The sequence below is a fragment of the Carcharodon carcharias genome, chromosome 18 (genome assembly GCF_017639515.1).
Source record: "Carcharodon carcharias isolate sCarCar2 chromosome 18, sCarCar2.pri, whole genome shotgun sequence".
Classification (NCBI taxonomy): Eukaryota; Metazoa; Chordata; class Chondrichthyes; order Lamniformes; family Lamnidae; genus Carcharodon; species Carcharodon carcharias.
In genome coordinates this window covers 75,939,233-75,960,129 of record NC_054484.1, presented here as the reverse complement: position 1 = coordinate 75,960,129, position 20,897 = coordinate 75,939,233, and the positions used below count along the sequence as shown (strand labels likewise).

Sequence of the window (20,897 nt, the reverse complement as noted above, 5' to 3'; positions counted from 1 at the left end):
GTCGTGTCTCTAGCACCGAGGCTAGACCCTCAGCTCAGAAAGGAGGGAGGGAAAAGAGGAGAGCAGTAGTGATAGGGGATTCGATAGTTAGGGGGACAGATAGAAGGTTCTGTGGGAGAGATCAAGAATCCCAGATGGTCTGTTGCCTCCCTGGTGCCAGGGTCCGCGATATCTCGGATCGAGTTCTCAGTATTCTCAGGAGGGAGGGTGAGCAGCCAGAGGTCGTGGTCCATGTAGGGACCAATGACATGGATAGGAAGGAGGAGGAGGTCCTGCAAAGAGAGTTTAGGGAGTCAGGTGCTAAGTTGAAGGACAGGACCTCCAGAGTTACGATCTCAGGAGTGCTACCTGTGCCACATGCTAGTGAGGCTAGAAATAGGAGGATAATGCAGCTAAATACGTGGCTAAGGAGATGGTGCAGGAGGGAGGACTTCATGTTTCTTGACAATTGGGCTCTGTTCCAGGGAAGGTGGGACCTGTTCCAACAGGATGGTTTGCACCTGAACTGGAGGGGACTAACATCCTTGCGGGTAGGTTTGCTAGTGCTGCTCCGGGGTGTTTAAACTAGATTTGCAGGGAGAGGGGAACCAGAGTGTTAGAGCAGATAGTGAGGTGGAGGAGGATAAAGGTCAAGCAAGGAATGCATGTATAGACAGAAATCAAGGGTCTGTACGTGATAGAAATGTTCTCAGGTGCATCTATTTCAATGCAAGGAGTATTGTCGGAAAGGCAGATGAACCTAGGGCATGGACTGGCACATGGGATTACGACATTATTGCTATTAATGAGATTTGGTTGCAGGTGGGGCAGGACTGGCAGCTCAATGTTCCGGGGTTCCGTTGTTTCAGACGTGATAGAGGGGGAGGGATGAAAGGGGGAGGAGTGGCATTACTAGTCAGGGAAAATATCACAGCTGTGCGTAAGCAGGTCAGCCCGGAGGGCTCGTCTACAGAGGCCATATGGGTGGAGCTGAGGAATGGGAAAGGTGTGACCACACTAATAGGGTTGTATTATAGACCGCCCAATAGTCAGAGAGAATCGGAGGAGCAAATCTGTAGAGAGATAGCAGACCAATGTAAGAAACAGAAAGTTGTGATAGTAGGAGATTTTAACTTTCCACATATTGACTGGGATTCCCATACTGTAAAAGGGCTGGATGGCTTGGAGTTTGTCAAATGTGTTCAGGAAAGTTTTCTAAATCAATATATAGAGGTACCAACGAGAGGGAACCAGACAGGTCAGGTGACAGAAGTATTGTAGGCGAACATTTTGGGTCCAGTGACCACAATGTCATTAGTTTTAAGCTAATTATGGATAAGGATAGGTCTGGTCCTCAAGTTGAGATTCTAAATTGGAGAAAGGCCAATTTTGTGGAAATGAGAAAGGATGTAGGAAGAGTGGATGGGCATAAGTTGTTTTCTGGCAAGGATGTGTTCAGTAAGTGGAAGGCATTCAAAGGCGAAATTTTGAGAGTGCAGAGTTTGCATGTTCCTGTCAGGATTAAAGGCAAAGTGAACAGGCGTAGGGAACCTTGGTTTTCAAGTGATACTGGCAATCTGGTTAAGAAGAAGAGAGAGGTGTATAGCAGGTATAGGCAACAAGAAGCAAATGAGGTACTCGTTGAGTATAGAAAATGTAAGAAAATACTAAAAAAAGGAAATCAGGAAGGCAAAAAGAAGACAAGAGGTTGCTTTGGCAGATAATGTGAAGGTAAACCCGAAGGGTTTCTACAAGTACATTAAGAGTAAAAGGATAGTAAGGGACACAATTGGTCCCCTTGAAGATCAGCGTGGGCGTCTATGTGTGGAGCCTCACAAGGTGGGGGAAGATCTTAAACAGTTTTTTTGCATCAGTATTTACTCAGGAAACTGGCATAGTGTATAAGGAAGGAAGGGAAACAAGCAGTAGTTTCATGGAACATATAGAGATTAAAGAGGAGGAGGTGCTTGCTGCCTTACAGCGAATAAAGGTAGATAAATGCCCTGGGCCTGACATGATATTCCCTCGGACCTTGAGAGGGAGATTTGTGTAGAAATTGCAGGGGCCCTGGCAGAAATATTTAAAATGTCCTTAGCCACGGGTGAGGTGCCGGAGGATTGGAAGGTAGCTCACGTTGTTCCGTTGTTTAAAAAAGGCTCCAAAAGTAAACCAGGTAATTACAGGCCAGTGAGCCTGATGTCAGTAGTAGGTAAATTATTGAAAGGTGTTCTGAGAGATCGGATATATAATTATTTGGACAGCCAAGGGCTGATTAAGGATAGTCAGCATGGCTTTGTGCATGGTAGGTCGTGTTTAACGAACCTTGTAGAGTTTTTTGAGGAGGTTACCAAGAAAGTAGATGAAGGAAAGGCTGTGGATGTTGTCTACATGGACTTTAGTAAGGCCTTTGACAAGGTCCCACATGGGAGGTTAGTTCAGAAGGTTCAGACACTTGGTATCCATGGAGAGGTTGTAAACTGGATTCAAAATTGGCTGTGTGGGAGAAGACAGAGTGGTAGTGGATGATTGCTTCTCAGACTGGAGGTCTGTGCCTGGTGGTGTGCCTCAGGGATCTGTGCTGGGACCGTTGTTGTTTGTTGTCTATATCAATGATTTGGATGATAATGTGGTGAATTCGATCAGCAAGTTTGCTGATGACACTAAGATTGGAGGCATTGTGGACAGCGAGGAAGGCTTTTAAAGCTTGCAGAGAGATCTGGACCAACTGGAAAAATGGGCCAGAAAATGGCAGATAGAATTTAATGCGAAAAAGTGTGAGGTGTCACATTTTGGAAGGTCAAACCAAGGTATGACATACACAATAAATAGTAAGGCACTGAGGAGTGCGGAGGAACAAAGGGATCTGGGAGTTCAGATACATAGTTCCCTGAAAGTGGCGTCACAGGTAGACAAGGCTGTAAAGAAAGCTTTTGGCATACCGGCCTTCATAAATCAAAGTATTGAGTATAGAAGTTGGGATGTTATGGTGAGGTTGTATAAGACATTAGTGAGGCCAACTTTGGAGTATTGTGTACAGTTCTGGTCGCCTAACTACAGGAAGGATATCAGTAAGATTGAGAGAGTGCAAAGAAGATTTACTAGGATGTTGCCGGGTCTTAAGGAATTGAGTTACAGGGGAAAGATTAAACAGGTTAGGACTTTATTCCTTGGAACGTAGAAGAATGAGGGGAAATATGATAGTTTACAAAATTATGAGGGATATAGACAGAGTAAATGCGAGTAGGCTCTTTCCACTTAGATTAGGAGAAATAAACACAAGAGGACATGGCTTTAGGGTGAAAGGGGAAAGGTTTAGGGGGAACATTAGGGGAACTTCTTCACTCAGAGAGTGGTGAGAGTGTGGAACGAGCTACCATCTGACATGGTAAATGCGGGCTCACTCTTAAGTTTTAAGAATAAATTGGGTAGATACATGGATGGGAGAGGTCTGGAGGGTTATGGACTAGGTGCAGGTCAATGGGACTAGCGGAATAATATTTCGGCACAGACTAGAAGGGCTGAATGGCCTGTTTTCTGTGCTGTAGTGTTCTATGGTTTTAGGTAGATAAGGTGGTTAAGAAGGCATATGGGAGACTTGCCTTTATTAGCTGAGGCATAGAATATAAGAGCAGGGAGGTATTGCTGGAACTGTATAAAACATTGCTTAGGCCACAGCTAGAGTATTGCATGCAGTTCTGCATTATAGGAAGGATGTGATTGCACTAGAGAGAGTGCAGAGGAGATTTACCAGGATGTTGCTTGGGCTGGAGAGTTTTAGTTATGAGGAGAGATTGGATAGACTGGGGTTATTTTCCCTAGAGCAGAGGAGATTGAGGGGGAACATGATTGTATAAAATTATGAGGGGTATAGATAGGGTAGACAGGAAGGATGAAGGGATCAATAACCAGGAGGCATAGATTTAAGGTAAGGGGCAGAAGGCTTAGAGGGAACGTGGAGAAGATTTTTTTCACCCAGGGGGTGAATAGTTAGGTACTTGTTTGACCAGCGCAGACTCGATGGGCCAAAGGGCCTTTTTCTGTGCTGTAGACCTCTATGACTGTATGTCTGCACACAGTGATAATACTAAACATATGCACGTTATAAACAGTCCATCAATTGATAAAAATTTTTTTTTTACTTATTTACTTTCGCAAGCTCTTCTACAGTTCTGAAGACTGCTACTGGATCCACCATTAATGCCCTCAACTCCCATGAAAAGAAACCAATATTCAAGCCTTTCATAACCTCTCGTTCCAAGTATAATTTCAGCGGCATATTCTATGGCTATGTATTTCTATGATGCCAAAATCCTTTCAATGAAAAGGTATCCAGAATTGCAGAAAATTTTCCATGTGATCTAACCAATGTTCTATACAGTATCACAGTATCTGTACAGTGCAGGAGGCCATTTGGCCCATTGAGTCTGCACTGGCTCTCTGAAAGAGCATTCTAGTTAGTTCCGCTCCCCAGCCTTATCCCCATAACCTTGCACATTATTTTCTTTTCAGGTAGCAATCCAAGTCCCATTTGAATACCTTGATCGAACCTGCCTCCACCACCCTTTCAGGTAGGTTGTTCCTGATTCCAACCACCCTCTGGGTGAAAAAAATTTTCTTCACATTTCATTTACTCCTTTTATCAATTATCTGGAATCTGTGCCCTCTAGTTCTTGATGTACTCTTGAGTAGGAACAGTTTCACACTATCTACCCTATCTATAACTCTCAGGATCTTGAATGCCTCTATCAAGTCTCCTCTCAGCCTTCTTTTCTCCAAGGAAAACAGTCCCAGCCTCTCCAATCTATCCTCATAGCTACAGTTCTTCATCACTGAAATCATGTGTGTGAATCTCCGCTGTACTCTCTCCTTTCACATCCTTTCTCAAACATGGCACCCAGAACTGGACACTGTACTCCAGATGAGGCCTAACTAGTGTCTTATATAAGTTCAACATGACCTCTTTACTCTTGTACTCAATGTCCCTATTAATAAAGCCAAAGATACTATACACTTTTTAAAACTGCTCTCTCATCATGCCCTACCATCTTCAATGACCTACATATGTTTACACCAAGGTCCCCTGTTCTTCCATCTCCTTTAGAGGCTCTCCCTTTAATTTAAACTGTCTCCCCATATTTTTTCTGTCAAAATGAATCACCTCACACTTCTCTGCATTGAACTTCATCTGCCACTTGTCTGCCCAATCCACCAACATGTCTATGTCCTTTTGAAGTTCATGACTACCCCCATCACAGTTGACAACATTTCCAATCTTCGTATCTGCAAATTTTGAAATCATGCCCTGCACATCACAGTCTAGGTCATTAATATATGCCAGGAAGAGCAAGGGTCCCAACACTGACCCCTGGGGAACCCCACTAGAAACCTTCCTCCAATCCGAAAAACAACCATTTATCACTACTCTCCGTTTCCTGTCCCTCAGCCAATTTCTTATCCAAGTGCCTACTTTCCCTTTTATTCATAGAATTTTGCTCACATGTCTGTTGTGCGGCACTGTATCAAATGCCTTTTTAAAATACAAATCATCAACAGCTTTGCCCTTATCAACCTTCTCTGTTACCTCTCAAAAAACTTAATCAAGTTAGTTAAACATGATTTCCCCTTGCTGGCTTTCCTTAATTATCCTGCACTTGCCTAAGTGACCGTTGATTTTATCCCGTACTGTAGTTTCCCTACCACTGAGGTCAAACTGACTGCCCTGTAGTTGCCAGTTTTATCCTTGCATCCTTTTTTGAACAAGGTTGTAACATTCAGAATTCTCCAGTCCTCTGGCATCTCCCCTGTGTCTGAGGAAGACTGGAAGATTAGCACTAGTTCCTCTGCAATTTCTACTTTCACTTGCCTCAGTACCTTTCGATGCATCTTATTCAGTCCTGGTACCTGATTTTAAGTAATGATAGCTTTTCGAACACCTCCTTCCTCTCGATCGTAAGTTCTTCTAGTGTACCAGTTACCTCCTCTCTCACCTCAGCCTGGAAAGCATTTCTACCTTTGTAAAGACAGATGCAAAGTACTCATTCAACACCTCCGCTACTTCACCTGCCTCCACATGCCAGTCCCCTTTTTTGTCCCTAACCAGCCCTACTCTTTCTTTGACTACCCTCTTATTATTTACATGCGTATAGAAAAACGCGGGATTCCCTTTTATGTTCGTTGCCATGCTCACTCCTTGCTTTTCTTATGTTTATTCACTTCCCCTCTGGTCCTTCTATATTCAGCCTGATTCTCCATTTTATTTTCTACCTGACATCTGTCGTACGCACACTTCTTCCTTTTCATCTTCATCTCTAACTCTCTTGTCATCCATGGCGCTATGGATTTATTTGTCCTAAGTTTCCCCTTCAAAGGAATATTCCTTGAAATTTCCTGCAATACTTTTTCTTTGAAGTGGCCTGTTGTTCAGCCAGTCTTTTCTGCCAACATTTGATTCCAACTCACCTGACTCAGGTGCATTCTCATCCCACTGAAGTTGGCTTTCCCCCCCAATTAATTATCCCGGCTCTGGATTGTTCCCTGTCCTTTTCCATGATCAACCTAAACCAGACAAACTCTACAACATTTGGGAGGGAGAAAATTTCCTAAAGCAGGCATCCCAGAGAAAGTGGTCACATTTCTCAAACATGTTGCTAAGGGTGGGGATGGAGAAGAATATCTGATATGTCCATACAAATTTCTTGCTCAATGTATTTCCAGTCCACTAAGGAAGGAAGCAGAAATAAAAACAGAAAATGCTGGAAAAACTCAGCAAGTCTAACAGCATCTGTGGAGAGAGAAACCTTTCGAGTCTCTATGACCCTTCTTCAGAGCAAGCTTGGATGTGGTATTCTGAAATGAAATAGAGCAAGTGGAGGCTGTTACAGCAGATCATCATCTAGCTAACAGTGCTCACAACCTAATTCAGTTTAAGTCATTATGGAAAGAGACCAGAACATACTGCTGGTAAAAATGCTCAACTGGGAAAGAGTTAATTTCAGTGATTTAAGAAGAGACACAACACAGAGTTTGGAAAAAAGTGATTACAGGGTAAAGCATTAATGGAGCAATGGAAGACGTAGAAGGAAGAGGTAATTTAGGTACAAATTAGATACATACACACTTGAAGGGAAAAAGTAGATCATCCAAAGTTAATGTGCCCTGGATGAAAGCAAAGAGACGGATGATAAATCTCTGGCAAGATTCAACAACTTATATTTATTGCGCTTTTAACATAATAAAATGTACCAAGTCATTTCACAGCAGCATTATAAAGTAAAGTTATACACATAAGGTGCTATGCAGCAGATGTCCAAAAGCTTGGCCAAAGAGCTATGTTTTAAATGAGGGCCTTAAAAGGAAGAGACGAGGAGGGGTTTAGGGAGGGAATTCCTAATTAAATGGCAGAATAGGCTCGACAGCTTCAATGGCCTACTTTTACATTCCTATTACCCCAATCTCCACGTCCCAGATAACCTCCTGAGAGAGGCAATCTACTGGCTGACTGAGGGGCTTTTTAAAAGAAAAAGCTTTGAACCTTCCACATTGGGTCGAGTAGTGGTATAATTTTGCTGAAGGGAGAATATACAATCGAAAAAAATCAGCGCAAAAGGCCCTGAAGGAGACACCAAACCAAAGTCAAAAACAAGACCAGGAATAACATTACCAAGGTACATGAGAGGCAACAAGAAAGCATGCATGAAATGGTGAAACAGACACCTAGGACAAGATTTTCCTTGCAGACTTTTGAACTCCATCAGGCTGAAATTGTAGGTCAGAAACCTACACTGTGGGAAACAGTCACTCAATGGGATTTTCCCCAGAGTGACCATTTAATGGCCAGAGGATAGACTCACCATCCTGGTGCGCTGCAGCGAAAGGTAAGTGTGAGGGGAAACTGTGTCTCAAAATGGAGGCACCATCTTTCCAACTTACTTAAATTTAGAATAAAAAGTGGGTTTTTCAGCCACGGGGAGGCAGCCTCCAGGAACCTAAACCAACCCCGGCCCTGTGCAGGGACCTGGAGGTTGACTGGAAAATCCTCATTGGCCTCCTTTAATTGGCCTTGTGGCACTTAACAAGCTGCACCCACCATCTCCAGGGGTGGGATGGAGTCAGGGAACCGGCACACTGGCCAGCGAGGCCATTTTTAGCTCCCAACTACATTGGATCCCAGCCCTGGGGGGCCCTCAAGAATCAAGTCTTCAGTCTGTGCACATAGGAGAGAATACTGGTAGAATTAATGAGTGGAGAGCAATTGTTATCATGTTAGATTTTACTTTATTTCAGTATTTATGTATAGCTCTATTTATTATTTGATATAGGATATTTTTTAATAAATACAGTTAGACCCATTTCATAGAAGCCAAGTGTGATGGAGATTAATGGGTGGTGGCAGCCGGGGGAGGGGGTGGTTCTGTTCTTCCATAATCAGGTTAAGTAGCCAAAAGAAAAAAATTCAAAACAAGATGCAATGGAATATTTTTGTCTTTGGCCCATGCTGTTGTCACAATATATACTACAAACCAGTAAAGACCTTGTTTTTCTAAACACAAGGTCAAGATATCACAAAGCATTTCATATCCAATTAAATTCTTAGAGGCATGATCATCATTATGTACGCAACCAAGTTCCCATAAACAGAAAATGGGACAAACAAGAAGTTAATCTGTTCTTTGCATTTTGAGTTAGTTTGGGGGAGAACATTGGTGAAGATACTGAGAGAACTATCAGTTCTTTAGTGCCATTGAATATTCCACATCCACATGAAGAAACAGTGCCTCAATTTAATATCTAATCCATAGAACGACAAAACTATTGCACCAAAGTATCAGCCTAAATGATGTGCTTACTTCCTGTAACAGAATTTGAAACTACAATCTCTTGGCTCAGACAAAAGTGTTACTAAACGAGTCAAGATAATCAACTGGAAAATAGGAGATGGTGTTGTGTCCCTTTACAATCCATTCTTTATATGATCTGTAAGTGATGTTACAAAGTTTCAAATACCAGTAGATAATGATTTTTGCTTATACCTATCATCAAAATACTTATCTTCTGGAACTACACACAAGTTTATGGTGCAGGAAGTGTTGTACTTCATCTAATGAATATTTTACCAGATTCAAGAGTCAGGCATTATGTACTTCAACAGCCAATCATTGCATGAACATAATTATTAGGTAACGTCAGTGTGTGTGAGCATTCTATAAAGTAGAACTCTAGTGAGGGATGATAGAGGGTATTCAGGTTAATATCACAAACTGGCCTACTTGTGACTCTAAGCTCACAGCTATGTGGCTGACTCTTAAACTGACCTCAAAAGGGCAATTAGGGATGGACTTTAAGTGCTGGCATTGTCAGTGGCACCACAACCCATAAAAGAATTTTTAAAAAATGTAAAAGCTCTAGATTCCCCATCCAGGCGGATAGCCTCCCAGCATTTACCCATTAAACCCCTGAACAATTTCATAAGTTTCAATGAAATTACCTCTCATTCTTCTAAATTCCAGGGAATGTGGTCTCAGTCCACTTAATATTTCTTCATTAGGAGAATGTCATTATCCTAGATGTACAAGATTATACTATAAAAATAAATGAAACAGTAAATCCTCCAAGTCATTCACCATCCTGACTTGGAAATATATCACTGTTCCTTCACTGTCGCTGGGTCAAAATCCTAGAACTCCCTTCCTAATACCACATGGACTGCAGCAGTTCAAGAAGGCAGCTCACCATCACCTTCTCAAGGGCAACTAGGGATGGGCAATAAATGCTGGCTCAGCCAGTGATGCCCACATCCCACTAATGAATTTTTTTTAAAAGCATGAGAAAGGTAATGTAGAAAGTAACCAGTTGGATTCTGCAATTGGAGGGAGCTTTACTGTTCTTCTCCATGAGTAAACCAACATGAACCATTTGGCCTCCTTCATTCATTGTCTTATGATCATGAGAAGCAGGACAGGAAGAAATCCATTACTGTTTTGGCCATGTTTCTGTCAGCCTTGCCAAACTCCCTCCTTTAAAATTTGTATAAATTTTCTGAGTTCACGATTTGCGGGTTAATTCCTCTGAATGCAATTCTAAGCACAAATGGGGACTAGATTGAAGTCTAGTATTTTAGTTTTGCTTTCTATCCAGATTACTATCACATTAAAAAGGAAAACTGAGCTCAATCTGTTCATAATCTTAAAGATGTCCAATTTTTGGCACAGTTCACCAAAACACAGCAATGTAACAGGGAGTGATGGGGTTAAAGGTCTGAGCCCATTCTATTGCTTTCTTGAACCCAGCTACACCACTGAGGGAAGGTGTCATTCAGAAACCAGGCATTTCCTAACAAGGACAGCAAGAGAAATAAAAGAGAGAACTCAGTGAGGTGTACACCTTAGCAATTGCCTCTATAACAACTGCAGAGGTATAGGGGTAACCCAGGGTGAAGGATTTTTTTTTTAAGAAAGAAAGTCAAAAAAATTATAATTACTGATCATCACTTCTCTTTTTTTTCTTTATGTACTATTAGTGAGAAGAAGCTAAGCGAACAGGTATTTTGTCTCGCATTTTCCCTGACAACATCCTTAAAAAAGCTCTATTAGGCTTCAAAAAAACTGTACTTTTACAGCCCACTGACAACTGATTTATTTCTAACTTTTTCTTCCCTGCCCTTCAAAGTACTAACAGATTTCATTCATTATTTGACACTGACACTAGTACTCAAGTTCAACGCTAACAAAACCAAAGCAGCACGACAGAGTAAATCAAAAACAGAAAGTAAAAGCCTGCTAAAATACATTCCTTTGAGGGGAAGGTAGCTGCATTTAGCAAATAATAAAATATTAACTGTAACAAATGATATTGCAACATTGTGGAACTAGCTAGCCCTTATGTCTTCTCACACTCTGTACTACCTGGCCATTGTTCAATGTTCTTCACATAACCGTTGGCAGAAAAGAAAGCCATTGCCTTTGATCCCTGGTCACAAATTCTAAACCTTCACTACCATTTCCATCCCATCCCAGCCACCCTATCAAGGCTGCAAAAGATTGCATGGTAGCCTCACTGTCCTATTTGACTCACTGCTGAGCTTCTAAACTCTTATCATCTCCAACACAAAGACTGGCTACTTGCACCCCTAAAACATTACCCATTCTCATCACTGCTTCAACGGATCTGCTTCCAAAACCCTCATCCATGCCTCTGTCACCTCCAGAGTAGGCTAATGCAATGCTCTCCTGGCCAACCTCCCTTCTATCCTTCTTAAACTTCAGTGCATCTAAAACTCTGCTGTCCATATACTACGTGAAATAAGCCCTACTTGTCCAATACCCCTTCACTCAACAGCTACCCATCGGCTCCCTGTGCTCCAATACCACAAACTCAAAATTTTCATCTGCTCAAATCCCTTTGCTGCCTCACTCTTCCTCATCTGTCACTGCACCCAAACCTACAACCCGCTGAGAACTCTGCATTCCTCCAACTATGGCCTCCTGTGCATCCCCCACTCTCTTCACCCCCACCATTGACAGCTGTGCCGTCAGCCCTCTAGGCCCCAAGCTCTGAAATTCCTTCCACCTCACTTTCCTCCTTTAAGACTCTCCTTAAAACCCACCTGACTGTTTAGTCACCCCTCCCAAGACTTTTCATTTTACTTGGCGTCGATCTTTGTCTAATTGTGCCTGTATGAAGTGCCTTGGATGGTTTTTCTAAGTTAAAGGCCCTATAAAAATACAGGTTGTTACTACTATATAGGGTTACAAATTAACAATGAATACATGGACAAAGTAATAGGGTGTGACTGGCACAAGTGAAATTATACTTCAGTCAAGAGGGGAGAGAACTAGTGTAAATAACCAGACAAGTACAATCGGTAACACAATACTATGATCATCAGACAAATTGCTTACAGTAAGGTGTGGCTGCAAACATTTCTTGGAAAACTTTTTAGGGCATCACTATGGCAACAATGTGGTCTAAAAAAAAATTGGTATAAATTTTTTCCATTTTGGTAAGTTTATTTTATACCATAAAAATTGGGTGGATAATACTTAAAAGTTAGCAGGCCTCATGCTTATTGAGTCAATTTAGCCAATTCCAAGTATTAAAAACTCCAAAGTGAAACAGGGTGATCTCAGAGGTTGCAAAGATTAATCACCCAGACTGCATTTCATCTCCTTATAAAACAGGGCTCAACGTCCAAGATGAGATTACTCTGCAAGGGGAAATCTTTTTTTAAATAGGAACAGGATTACAATACCCAATGTGGGTTTAACTAAGTGACAATTAGTACATTCTTTTCAGGAAAATGGGTTATTACATTCAGAAGTGTAGAAGACCCAGATGTCAGGCTGCTGACATGTGTTATTGGGCCAAACACTTGAATTTTATATATTTATCAATATTGTATTTTTGAAATACATTATTGATAAATATATAAGTTGAATTCTTTCTAAGTTGAATGACAAGGCCCCAATAACAACCACCACAAGTAAAGAAAATGCCAGAACATTTCTGAACAAATCAGATGAGCGGAAAAAGGGAAAAAATGTCAGATTTGAGTTGAAGGTGAAGAGAGGCCATTATGTCCTGGCATCTTTGCTGCCTTCGCTCCTTAATGAGATTCAGAAATAAATAACCTTGTGCAGTCCCATTATACGTTAGGGCCAACCAACGCTCAAACAAAACGCATAGAATACACTGGGACCGCGAATCTGCACAGTAATTAATACTATATTCAAACGCTGCCCAGGCTCGTTTTCTGTCTGTGCGAAGGTTGGCTTGGAAGATTTAAAAACCTCTGAAATTTTAATCTGGGAACACAGAGGGCAGACGAGGGCGGTTAACTACTTGGTGCTTTGTGGACTGACACCATGCATTGGTTTACATTAATCACACACACGCCCTAATCGTGCAACATTCAGATGCCACAAAAAAAACCCAAAAAGGTAAATATAAAACCATCTCCCAGAAAAGATTATCGGGTCTGGAGACTCAAACCACAGCATTAGTTCCAACAAATGAGGAGGCCAAGTTTGGAAGACTCAGTGGAGAATAATTCCTGTCGTCGAAGATCGCTCTCTGAGTCTTAAACACCCAGTCTGATTAATTTTCAATTAACTGTGAAATAAAGTCATATTCTTCCACTTGTTAAAAGTCAAGTGGAATTAAAGCAACATTAAAACAGGGTAAACTGTTCTGGAGTGAGCTGAAATGCTCCGAGACTGTCCTCACTCAACATAGGCTCAGTACTTCCCCGGGGACCAGAAGCTCTTATCCGTCCTGCTCGCAGCCCCCGGTTCCGTGATCAGCCCCCAGACCCTGTGAGGGGGCAGTGTCTCTCCGATCAGCCCCAGTCTCAGTCCCTGTGAGGGGACAGTGTCTCCCGCGATCAGCCCCAGTCCCTGTGAGGGGGCAGTGTCTCCCGCGATTAGCCCCAGTCCCTGTGAGGGGGCAGGGTCTCCCGCGATCAGCCCCAGTCCCTGTGAGGGGGCAGGGTCTCCCGCGATCAGCCCCAGTCCCTGTGAGGGGGCAGGGTCTCCCGCGATCAGCCCCAGTCCCTGTGAGGGGGCAGGGTCTCCCGCGATCAGCCCCAGTCGCTGTCCTTCTTTCACAAGGGATCCTCCTTACAGCCAGCGCCCCGCAACTTACCCCAATTGACCAGCAGCAGCAGCAGCAGCAACGAGCGCTCCATGCTCTCTAAGGATCTGCTTTCCTGGCAAACACTCCTCAAACTCGGAAGAAAAAATACCTCCCCCTCTCTCCCAACTGGAGCCTTTCCAATACCTCACTCTCTGTCTCCAGGTGGCACTTTTTGCAACACGAGCAAACTCCAGACTGAAACTCCAAACTTTTTACTAAACCAAAACTTTATCAACTCCCAGAAAGCTTATTTTACTCTCGGGAAAAAAAACACAAAGCCAGCTTCAATGGTCAGACACTTCGGAAGTTTCTGTTCCCTTTCTGTAGAAACAGGCGGAAGCACCCAGGAAGACTTTCCCTCTCTCAGGTAATTGGCTCTGTTAAAGGGGAGGGAGCTCAGCGGGCGGAGACATCTGGCGGCTAATAAAAAAATCAAGTGATCGCAATCCTGCCTTACGGGAATTTTTATTTTCGTTTCTGCAGTTGCAAGACAAGTTCTTTGTTCTTGTTTATTAATATGCACATATTTGGAAAGAATTGGGATCCTGGCATGATGGACATTAAGAGTGTTTTTTTATTCATTCATGGATGTGGGCTTCGCTAGCTGGGCCAGCATTTATTGCCCATCCCTAGTTGCCCTTGAGAAGGTGGTGTGCCCATCCCTAGTTGCCCTTGAGAAGGTGGTGGTGAGCTGCCTTCTTGAATCGCTGCAGTCCCTGTGGTGTAGGTACACCCACAGTACTGTTAGGGAGGGAATTCCAGGATTTTGACCCAGCAACAGCAAAGGAACGGCGATATATTTCCAAGTTAGGATGGTAAGTGGCTTGGAGGGAATCTCAGGGTGGTGGTCATGTCTCCATCTATCTGCTGCCCTTGTCCTTCTAGATGGTAGTGTCCGTGGGTTTGGAAAATGCTAGCAAAGGAGCCTTGGTGAATTCCTGCAGTGCATCATGTGCATGGTACACACTGCTGCTACTGTGTGTTGGTGGTGAATGTTTGTGGATGTGGTGCCAATCAAGTAGGCTGCTTTGTCCTGGATGGTGTCAAGCTTCTTGAGTGTTGTGGGAGCTGCACTCATCCAGGCAAGTGGAGAGTATTCCATCACACTCCTGACTTGTGCCTTGTAGATGGTGGACAGGCTTTGGGGAGTCAGGAGGTGGATTACCCGTCACACGATTCCTAACCTCTGACCTGCTCTTGTAGTCACAGTATTTATATGGCTAGTCCAGTTCAATTTCTGGTCAATGGTAACCCCAGGGTGTTGATAGTGGGGCATTCAGTGATGGTAATGCCATTGTACGTCAAGGGGTGATGGTTAGATTCTCTCTTGTCGGAGATGGTCATTGCTGGCACTTGTGAAGCATGAATGTTACTTGCCATTTGTCACCCAAGCCTGGATCAGCAATCATCAGCAAACATTCACACTTCTAACTTTATGATGGAAGGAAGGTCATTGATGAAGCAGCTGCAGATGGTTGGGCCGAGGACACCACCCTGAGGAACTCCTGCAGTGATGTCCTGGAGCTGAGATGACTGACCTCCAACAACTACAACTATCTTTCTTTCTGCTAGGTATGACTCTAACCAGCAGAGAGTTTTCCCCTGATTCCGTTTGACTCCAGTTTTGCTGGGGCTCCTTGATGCCACACTTGGTCAAATGCGACCTTGATGTCAAGGGCAGTCACCCTCACCTCACTTCAGGAGTTCAGCTCTTTTGTCCATGTTTGAACCAAGGCTGTAATGAGGTCAGAAGCTGAGTGGCACTGGTGGAACCAAAACTGCACACCACAGAGCAGATTACTGCTAAGCAAGTGCGGCTTGGTAGCACTGTTGATAACTCCTTCCATTACTTTACTGATGATTGAGAGTAGACTGAGGGGGTGGTAATTGGCCTGCTTTTTCTGATTTTTGTGTACAGGACATACCTGGACAATTTTCCACATACCCAGGTAGATGCCAGTGTTGTAGCTGTACTGGAACAGCTTGGCTAGGGACGCGGCAAGTTCTGGAGCACAAGTCTACAGTACTATTGCCGGAATATTGTCAGGACCCATAGCCTTTGCAGAATCCAGTGCCTTCAGCCATTTCTTGATATCACATGAAGTGAATCAAATTGGCTGAAGACTGGCATCTTTGATTCTGGGGACCTCTGAAGGAGGCCGAGATGGATCATCCACTCGGCACTTCTGGCTGAAGATTGTAGCAAATGTTGTCACTAAGTTGCTGTGGGCTCCTATTTGCCACTTTCTGCAAATAGCGTTTAAAACATCCAAATCAAAATGGTCAACGGGCATGATTTTGCCCTGGATGAATTTGTGCATCATAAAATCAATTAATTGGAATAAAAAAGAAACCATGCTACAATTGTAATCAATTCACACTATTCAGGTGTCAGCATTGGGAGCACTCTATGAGTCATCAGATTGTGGGTTCAAACTTTACTCCACAGATTTGAACACATATTCATCAGCAGATTGTGGGTTCAAACCTTACTGCACAGATTTGAACACATATTCGAGGTTGACACTTCAGTGCAGTACTGGAGGAGTGCTGTACTGGTGGAAGTGTGGTCTTTCAGATGGATGAGCTGATACTCTATCTGCATTCGCAGATGAACATAAAAGATACCATGGCACTATTTGGAGAACAGTAGACAAGTTTCCCAGTGTCCCAGATGACATTTATCCCTCGAACAACACCAAAATAGATTAACACAATTTGTTTCACTGACGGCTACATTTCAAACTACTTTGGCTGTAAAACACTTTGGAATACATGCTGAATTTGTATAAAATGTATGTTTATCATTGAGCTAGAGAGTGAGCAAAGTTGGGCACTGTGAAATTATTGAGAAGATCATTTTACTGAGCAGGCTATGGAAGCCTGAACAGATAGCATCATTGAAATTTGGCTGAACTGTTTGGCTGATATCAGACTTGAATGTGTTCACAACACCTAAGTTAGAATATTTGAGGATGACCATTAAATCCAACTTAGCTCAACCACCCAGACAAATGCGACAACCTCTCTATCACAGTATCAAGATTCCTAAATTAATGAAGGTTTCCTGTGTTCACTATTTGATCCAGAAGTCTGTACAAAGTGTTATTCAGTTTTTGTGTGAACACCAAGCACCTGGCATGAATATTGAATTTGACTTTTACTCATATGAACCTAGTTCCTTCAAAGCCTAGTTTTAAGTTATATTCCCTATTTACCTCTCTTATATCTTTTGCTAACTTATAAACTTTCAAAAGGCAATTTTCAGCTACCTCCTTTCAAAGTTGAAAAGTGGAAGTTTCTCTAAACTTTCCTCATAGTTCAGACATGGGTCGGGGAGGTGTAATTTTAACTTAACCCAGTCCAATAGGAAATAGCCATCAATTTTACACTGGAGTATCAAGTCATGCACGTTGTATACAGGCTGTCAACCCAATGCCAGATTTCTGCTGGGTGGGTTACTTTTAAATTACTTATAAGGAATCTAAGGTTTGTATCTCTTTTTCTGAACCATCACCAGGGTTGTTAATGTCTCCTTTGTGTTTTAGCAATTAGGCTTAGACACAGTCCACAAAGTGTGGCGTGGCCTGAGCATTGTACATTCTAAGCATGACTTCTTCTAACTTGTACTCTACTGCTTTGCCTGTACAATGCAGTACTTTACTTGTTTTGTTGATGGCTATCACACAGTGATTGAACATGTGTAACATCAAGTTTACTAAAAGCCCTAGATCTCTTACCTTCTCCTTAGCTATTTCAACTAATATTTTTCATTTTGTGTTTTTCCTATGCACAGTGCTTTACATTTTTCTTTATGGCACTTCATCTTCCATTATGTTGTAAATATCTAGCTCATGGTTCATGTATTTTAGAATATAACGTTTAGCTTTAAGAATTAAAGTTTTATCTGTAGAAAATGAGGTAAATGCAACTTAAACAAGCTTGGAGTCAATTACATTTAAAAATTTCAAGTCATGTTGACCTAAAAGCTTAACAGTTAGAAAGTAAGATGATATAACAGCAGGTGGAGAAACTTAATAATGCATAACCAATCTGTGGGCCATCTGCAATCTTTTCAGTAAGGGCAGTCAAGAGAGATGTTTTTGTTTTGGGAGTTAGAGCTAAATAAGTTTAAAAGTATTCAGTAAACCCCAAAGAGTTGTGAAATCCATTTTTAAAAATCAGATCAAAGAAGGAATTTTAAATGGGCGATACTTAGTCTAAAGGTCTACTTGAGGACATCTCAGAGCATGCTACATTGTCATGAAGATGGATGTAGCTTTGGGGGGTTTCTCTGGTTTCAATTTATCTGGATTTTGTTAGCTGCTCACAAAGGGAGAAGACAGCCAAAGTAACTGACAGTTAGCTAGGCCTGCACTGTAAGCAGACCATAAAAATAACATCTTCATTCACCATGTGGGATGCAGGTAGGGCTTAATCTCAGTTTGAATTTTGTGAGAGAACAGAAGCTGGAAGATTGCTTAGTGGAAGAATCTACTGTGGTCCTCACAGAGTCTTGTGGCAAAAGAAAACAATCAGCAGAATTAGCTGGGAAGTATTGAGAAGATAACCAGAACAAGGGACTGAACCATCCACAGTTGAGAGGTAGTAAATGAAAGTGTTGCCTCTGAGAATAGCTGGAACAGAGGAGAATTTAAAAAGTTTTCAGAGGAATGCGGCATACTATTGGTTGGGTCCTAACAGAAGTGAATAACTCTAAGATATCATAAACTATAAGAGAATTCTTGGGGAAGTAAGAAGTAAAACTGAGTGCATAACCTACATAGTTATAAGCTGTATTGTTAAATTAATAGTACTTGCTTTGTTTATGTCTTTTAAATACAATAAAGTTTGTTTTTGTTTAAAAACTTGATATCTTGTAGCATAGCTCTATTGGTTTGAATGAGGTGTTTATAGGTCTGGAGCAAGCTCCTTCCCGAGATCAGTTTGTGTTTCTGATCCAAGTCATTAGTACGCATAAGAGCCAGTATGAATCTCCAGACTTAATTCCCTGAGTAAAAAAAAACACATGCTCTTTTCTACCTTAAACTAATTTCTTAATCGTTCTCAGCTTTTATTTTGAGTTCCTCATTGTTTAAGCCTATAGTCATTCACGTAGAACTTGGTCAAATTGTTTTTGAAAATCAAGGTCCATCAAGTTGGAGGTTTCCACAGTTCACTTCAGATAGCAGTTCCTCAAACATGCACTAGATGCAAAAACCAAGGAGGTTTGTTAGAAGATCATGGGTCATATCTTCTGAGCTCCCTAGCATCATATTGGGGGGTGTAGGTACCCCAAAGATAATCTGGGGATCCCCTTCAAAAGCCTAGAAGTGCAAACTTCCACTGGGCGATTGCCCTGTAATGGTAACCATCCGAAAATGCGATTTAAATGATAAACTTCAGTTGGTTCTGATAGGGTGCGCTAATAGTTACCCAGATAACGTTAGAAGGATTAAAACCACTTCTAACTTCTGTGTAATTATTGTACAGGCCCAGACCAAATCTCCCATGGGACTCCCCCCACACCCCCATACCCCCAATGGACTCCCCCAACCCTCTGGCCCCCCTGGATTCCCAAGGGGTCTACCTCCACCACCCAACTACACACCATAACGGGTCTATCCCACCCTCCCGATCCCCCAGTGGTTTCCCAGACTACCACCCCCCACAGATTCCCCCCACTCCCACAGATACTCTTCCCATCACCCCCAGGCCCAACCCAACGAGACCTGAGGCTCGAACCCCACCCCCAGCAAGACCCAACCACCCTCCCCACCCCCTCTCCCTCAAAGCCTGACATGCTCCCCATAACACTCCCAGGCCGGACCCTAACCGCACCCCCCCACCGCGAACTGAGGCCAGCCTGACTGCCCTGCACCCCCCCCAACCGACATCCGTTACCCCACACCCCCAAAATACTATCCACTTACATTCTCCCTGGCCTGTCAAGGACTTTTAAATTTCCATGGACCTCTAAACTTTGGTTTACGGCAGCTAGTGCCTAGGTCTCATCTGGCCTGAGTTGGAAGGTCGGGTGAGACAGGCTGGGAAAAAAGTATAAGGTAAGAAACCGGACACGGAGTTGCAATCCGACGTTGATTGCCATTCTGAGGAAGTTTGGGCCCCAAGGACTGAAATTGTTATGCCAACAATTGGTCCAATGTTGATAATTCTGTTTAATATTCAAACTGTGGGAAAGCAGTACAGTAAATGGCAACAACTGGCATCTTCAGTGTCTAGAAGTGTGTGCCTTTTAAAAAAAAATGCTCCATTCAGTTTTGCAATATGTTAAAGACTGATCTGTTCACTAATTTTCAGCTATAATCACAATATAACATTCAAATCTGTTACAGGATTAATAAAGGAAAAACACTGCATTTCATCATACACATTGTTAGTTCATGGACCTTATGAATTATTATTCAAGGCTCTTATCATGCCACCTTATTTCTCATAGAATAAGTTTATTCTAATCTTTGGCTTCTGGTATAGAATTAATGTCAGAAAATTTCAGAATTAGATACTCAAACATGATGACTTGACACTTACCAGCATGATTATCAATGGAAATTTCATTCAAAACATGTAACTATACTGGACAGGTGTTTGGATCCATTTTTATCAGCTGGTCCATTGTAGTTAATAAATCGGGTGTCCTAAGTGCCTACATGTAGAGAGTTCAGTTCAAGTCCCATTAATTCCCAAAAGACTGCAGGAATTAAATATTGCAATTGTTTCCCACATGTATATATTATTGGTCACTGAAGATGACAGTTGAATCAATTTACTACATATTTTGTTTGAAGTTTATTCAAAGCCAAACCTCTCCAGACATAGACATAATCATCCTTCCTTTTTATTTGCTCATACACCATGTTATTGGTGTATGCAATGATATCAACATCATCAAACTCCTGTCATCTTCCAGCCAGTGTTGTCATGGAACAATTATGAATTTATGTAAGTTATGTAAGTAAACAAATAACAATGATGTAATAACATGTCTCATGGTACTTTAAAATGAGGCAAACACAGGGAAATGGGGTGACAGTTATTGTGGAAGGGTAAGTCATAGTGAGTTTTCACATAGAGGGTTGATAATAACATTTTCAAGGGACAAGGATAGTGTCTGATGGAAAAAGATAACAATGTCAAGCGCCATGAGAACTAGAAAGAGCAGTTCAGTGACGAAGAAGGAACGGGGAGAGGATCGAGGCTGTGGGAAGTGGGTCCCTCAGAAATATTGAGTTTGGAAAGCGAAATGGGGAGGTGAGGAGAAACTGCAA

At 42.3% G+C, this 20,897-nt stretch overlaps 1 protein-coding gene across 3 annotated transcripts in view; it reads right to left on the bottom strand.

Moving 5' to 3' along the window:
- LOC121290733 (prostaglandin F2 receptor negative regulator-like) overlaps nucleotides 1-20,897 on the bottom strand; it is a 123,592-nt gene that overhangs the window by 51,200 nt on the left and 51,495 nt on the right. Inside the window, exon 1 of one of the 3 annotated variants that reach the window (XM_041211580.1) lies at nucleotides 13,618-13,967. The exons of 1 other annotated variant lie outside the window; for it this stretch is intronic. In XM_041211580.1, coding sequence (XP_041067514.1) covers nucleotides 13,618-13,660 — 43 coding nt within the window. In that variant the 5' untranslated portion in view covers nucleotides 13,661-13,967. Of the gene's footprint in view, nucleotides 1-13,200; nucleotides 13,223-13,617; nucleotides 13,968-20,897 lie in introns of those variants that run through there. One more of the 3 variants, XM_041211581.1, reaches the window with a different exon arrangement.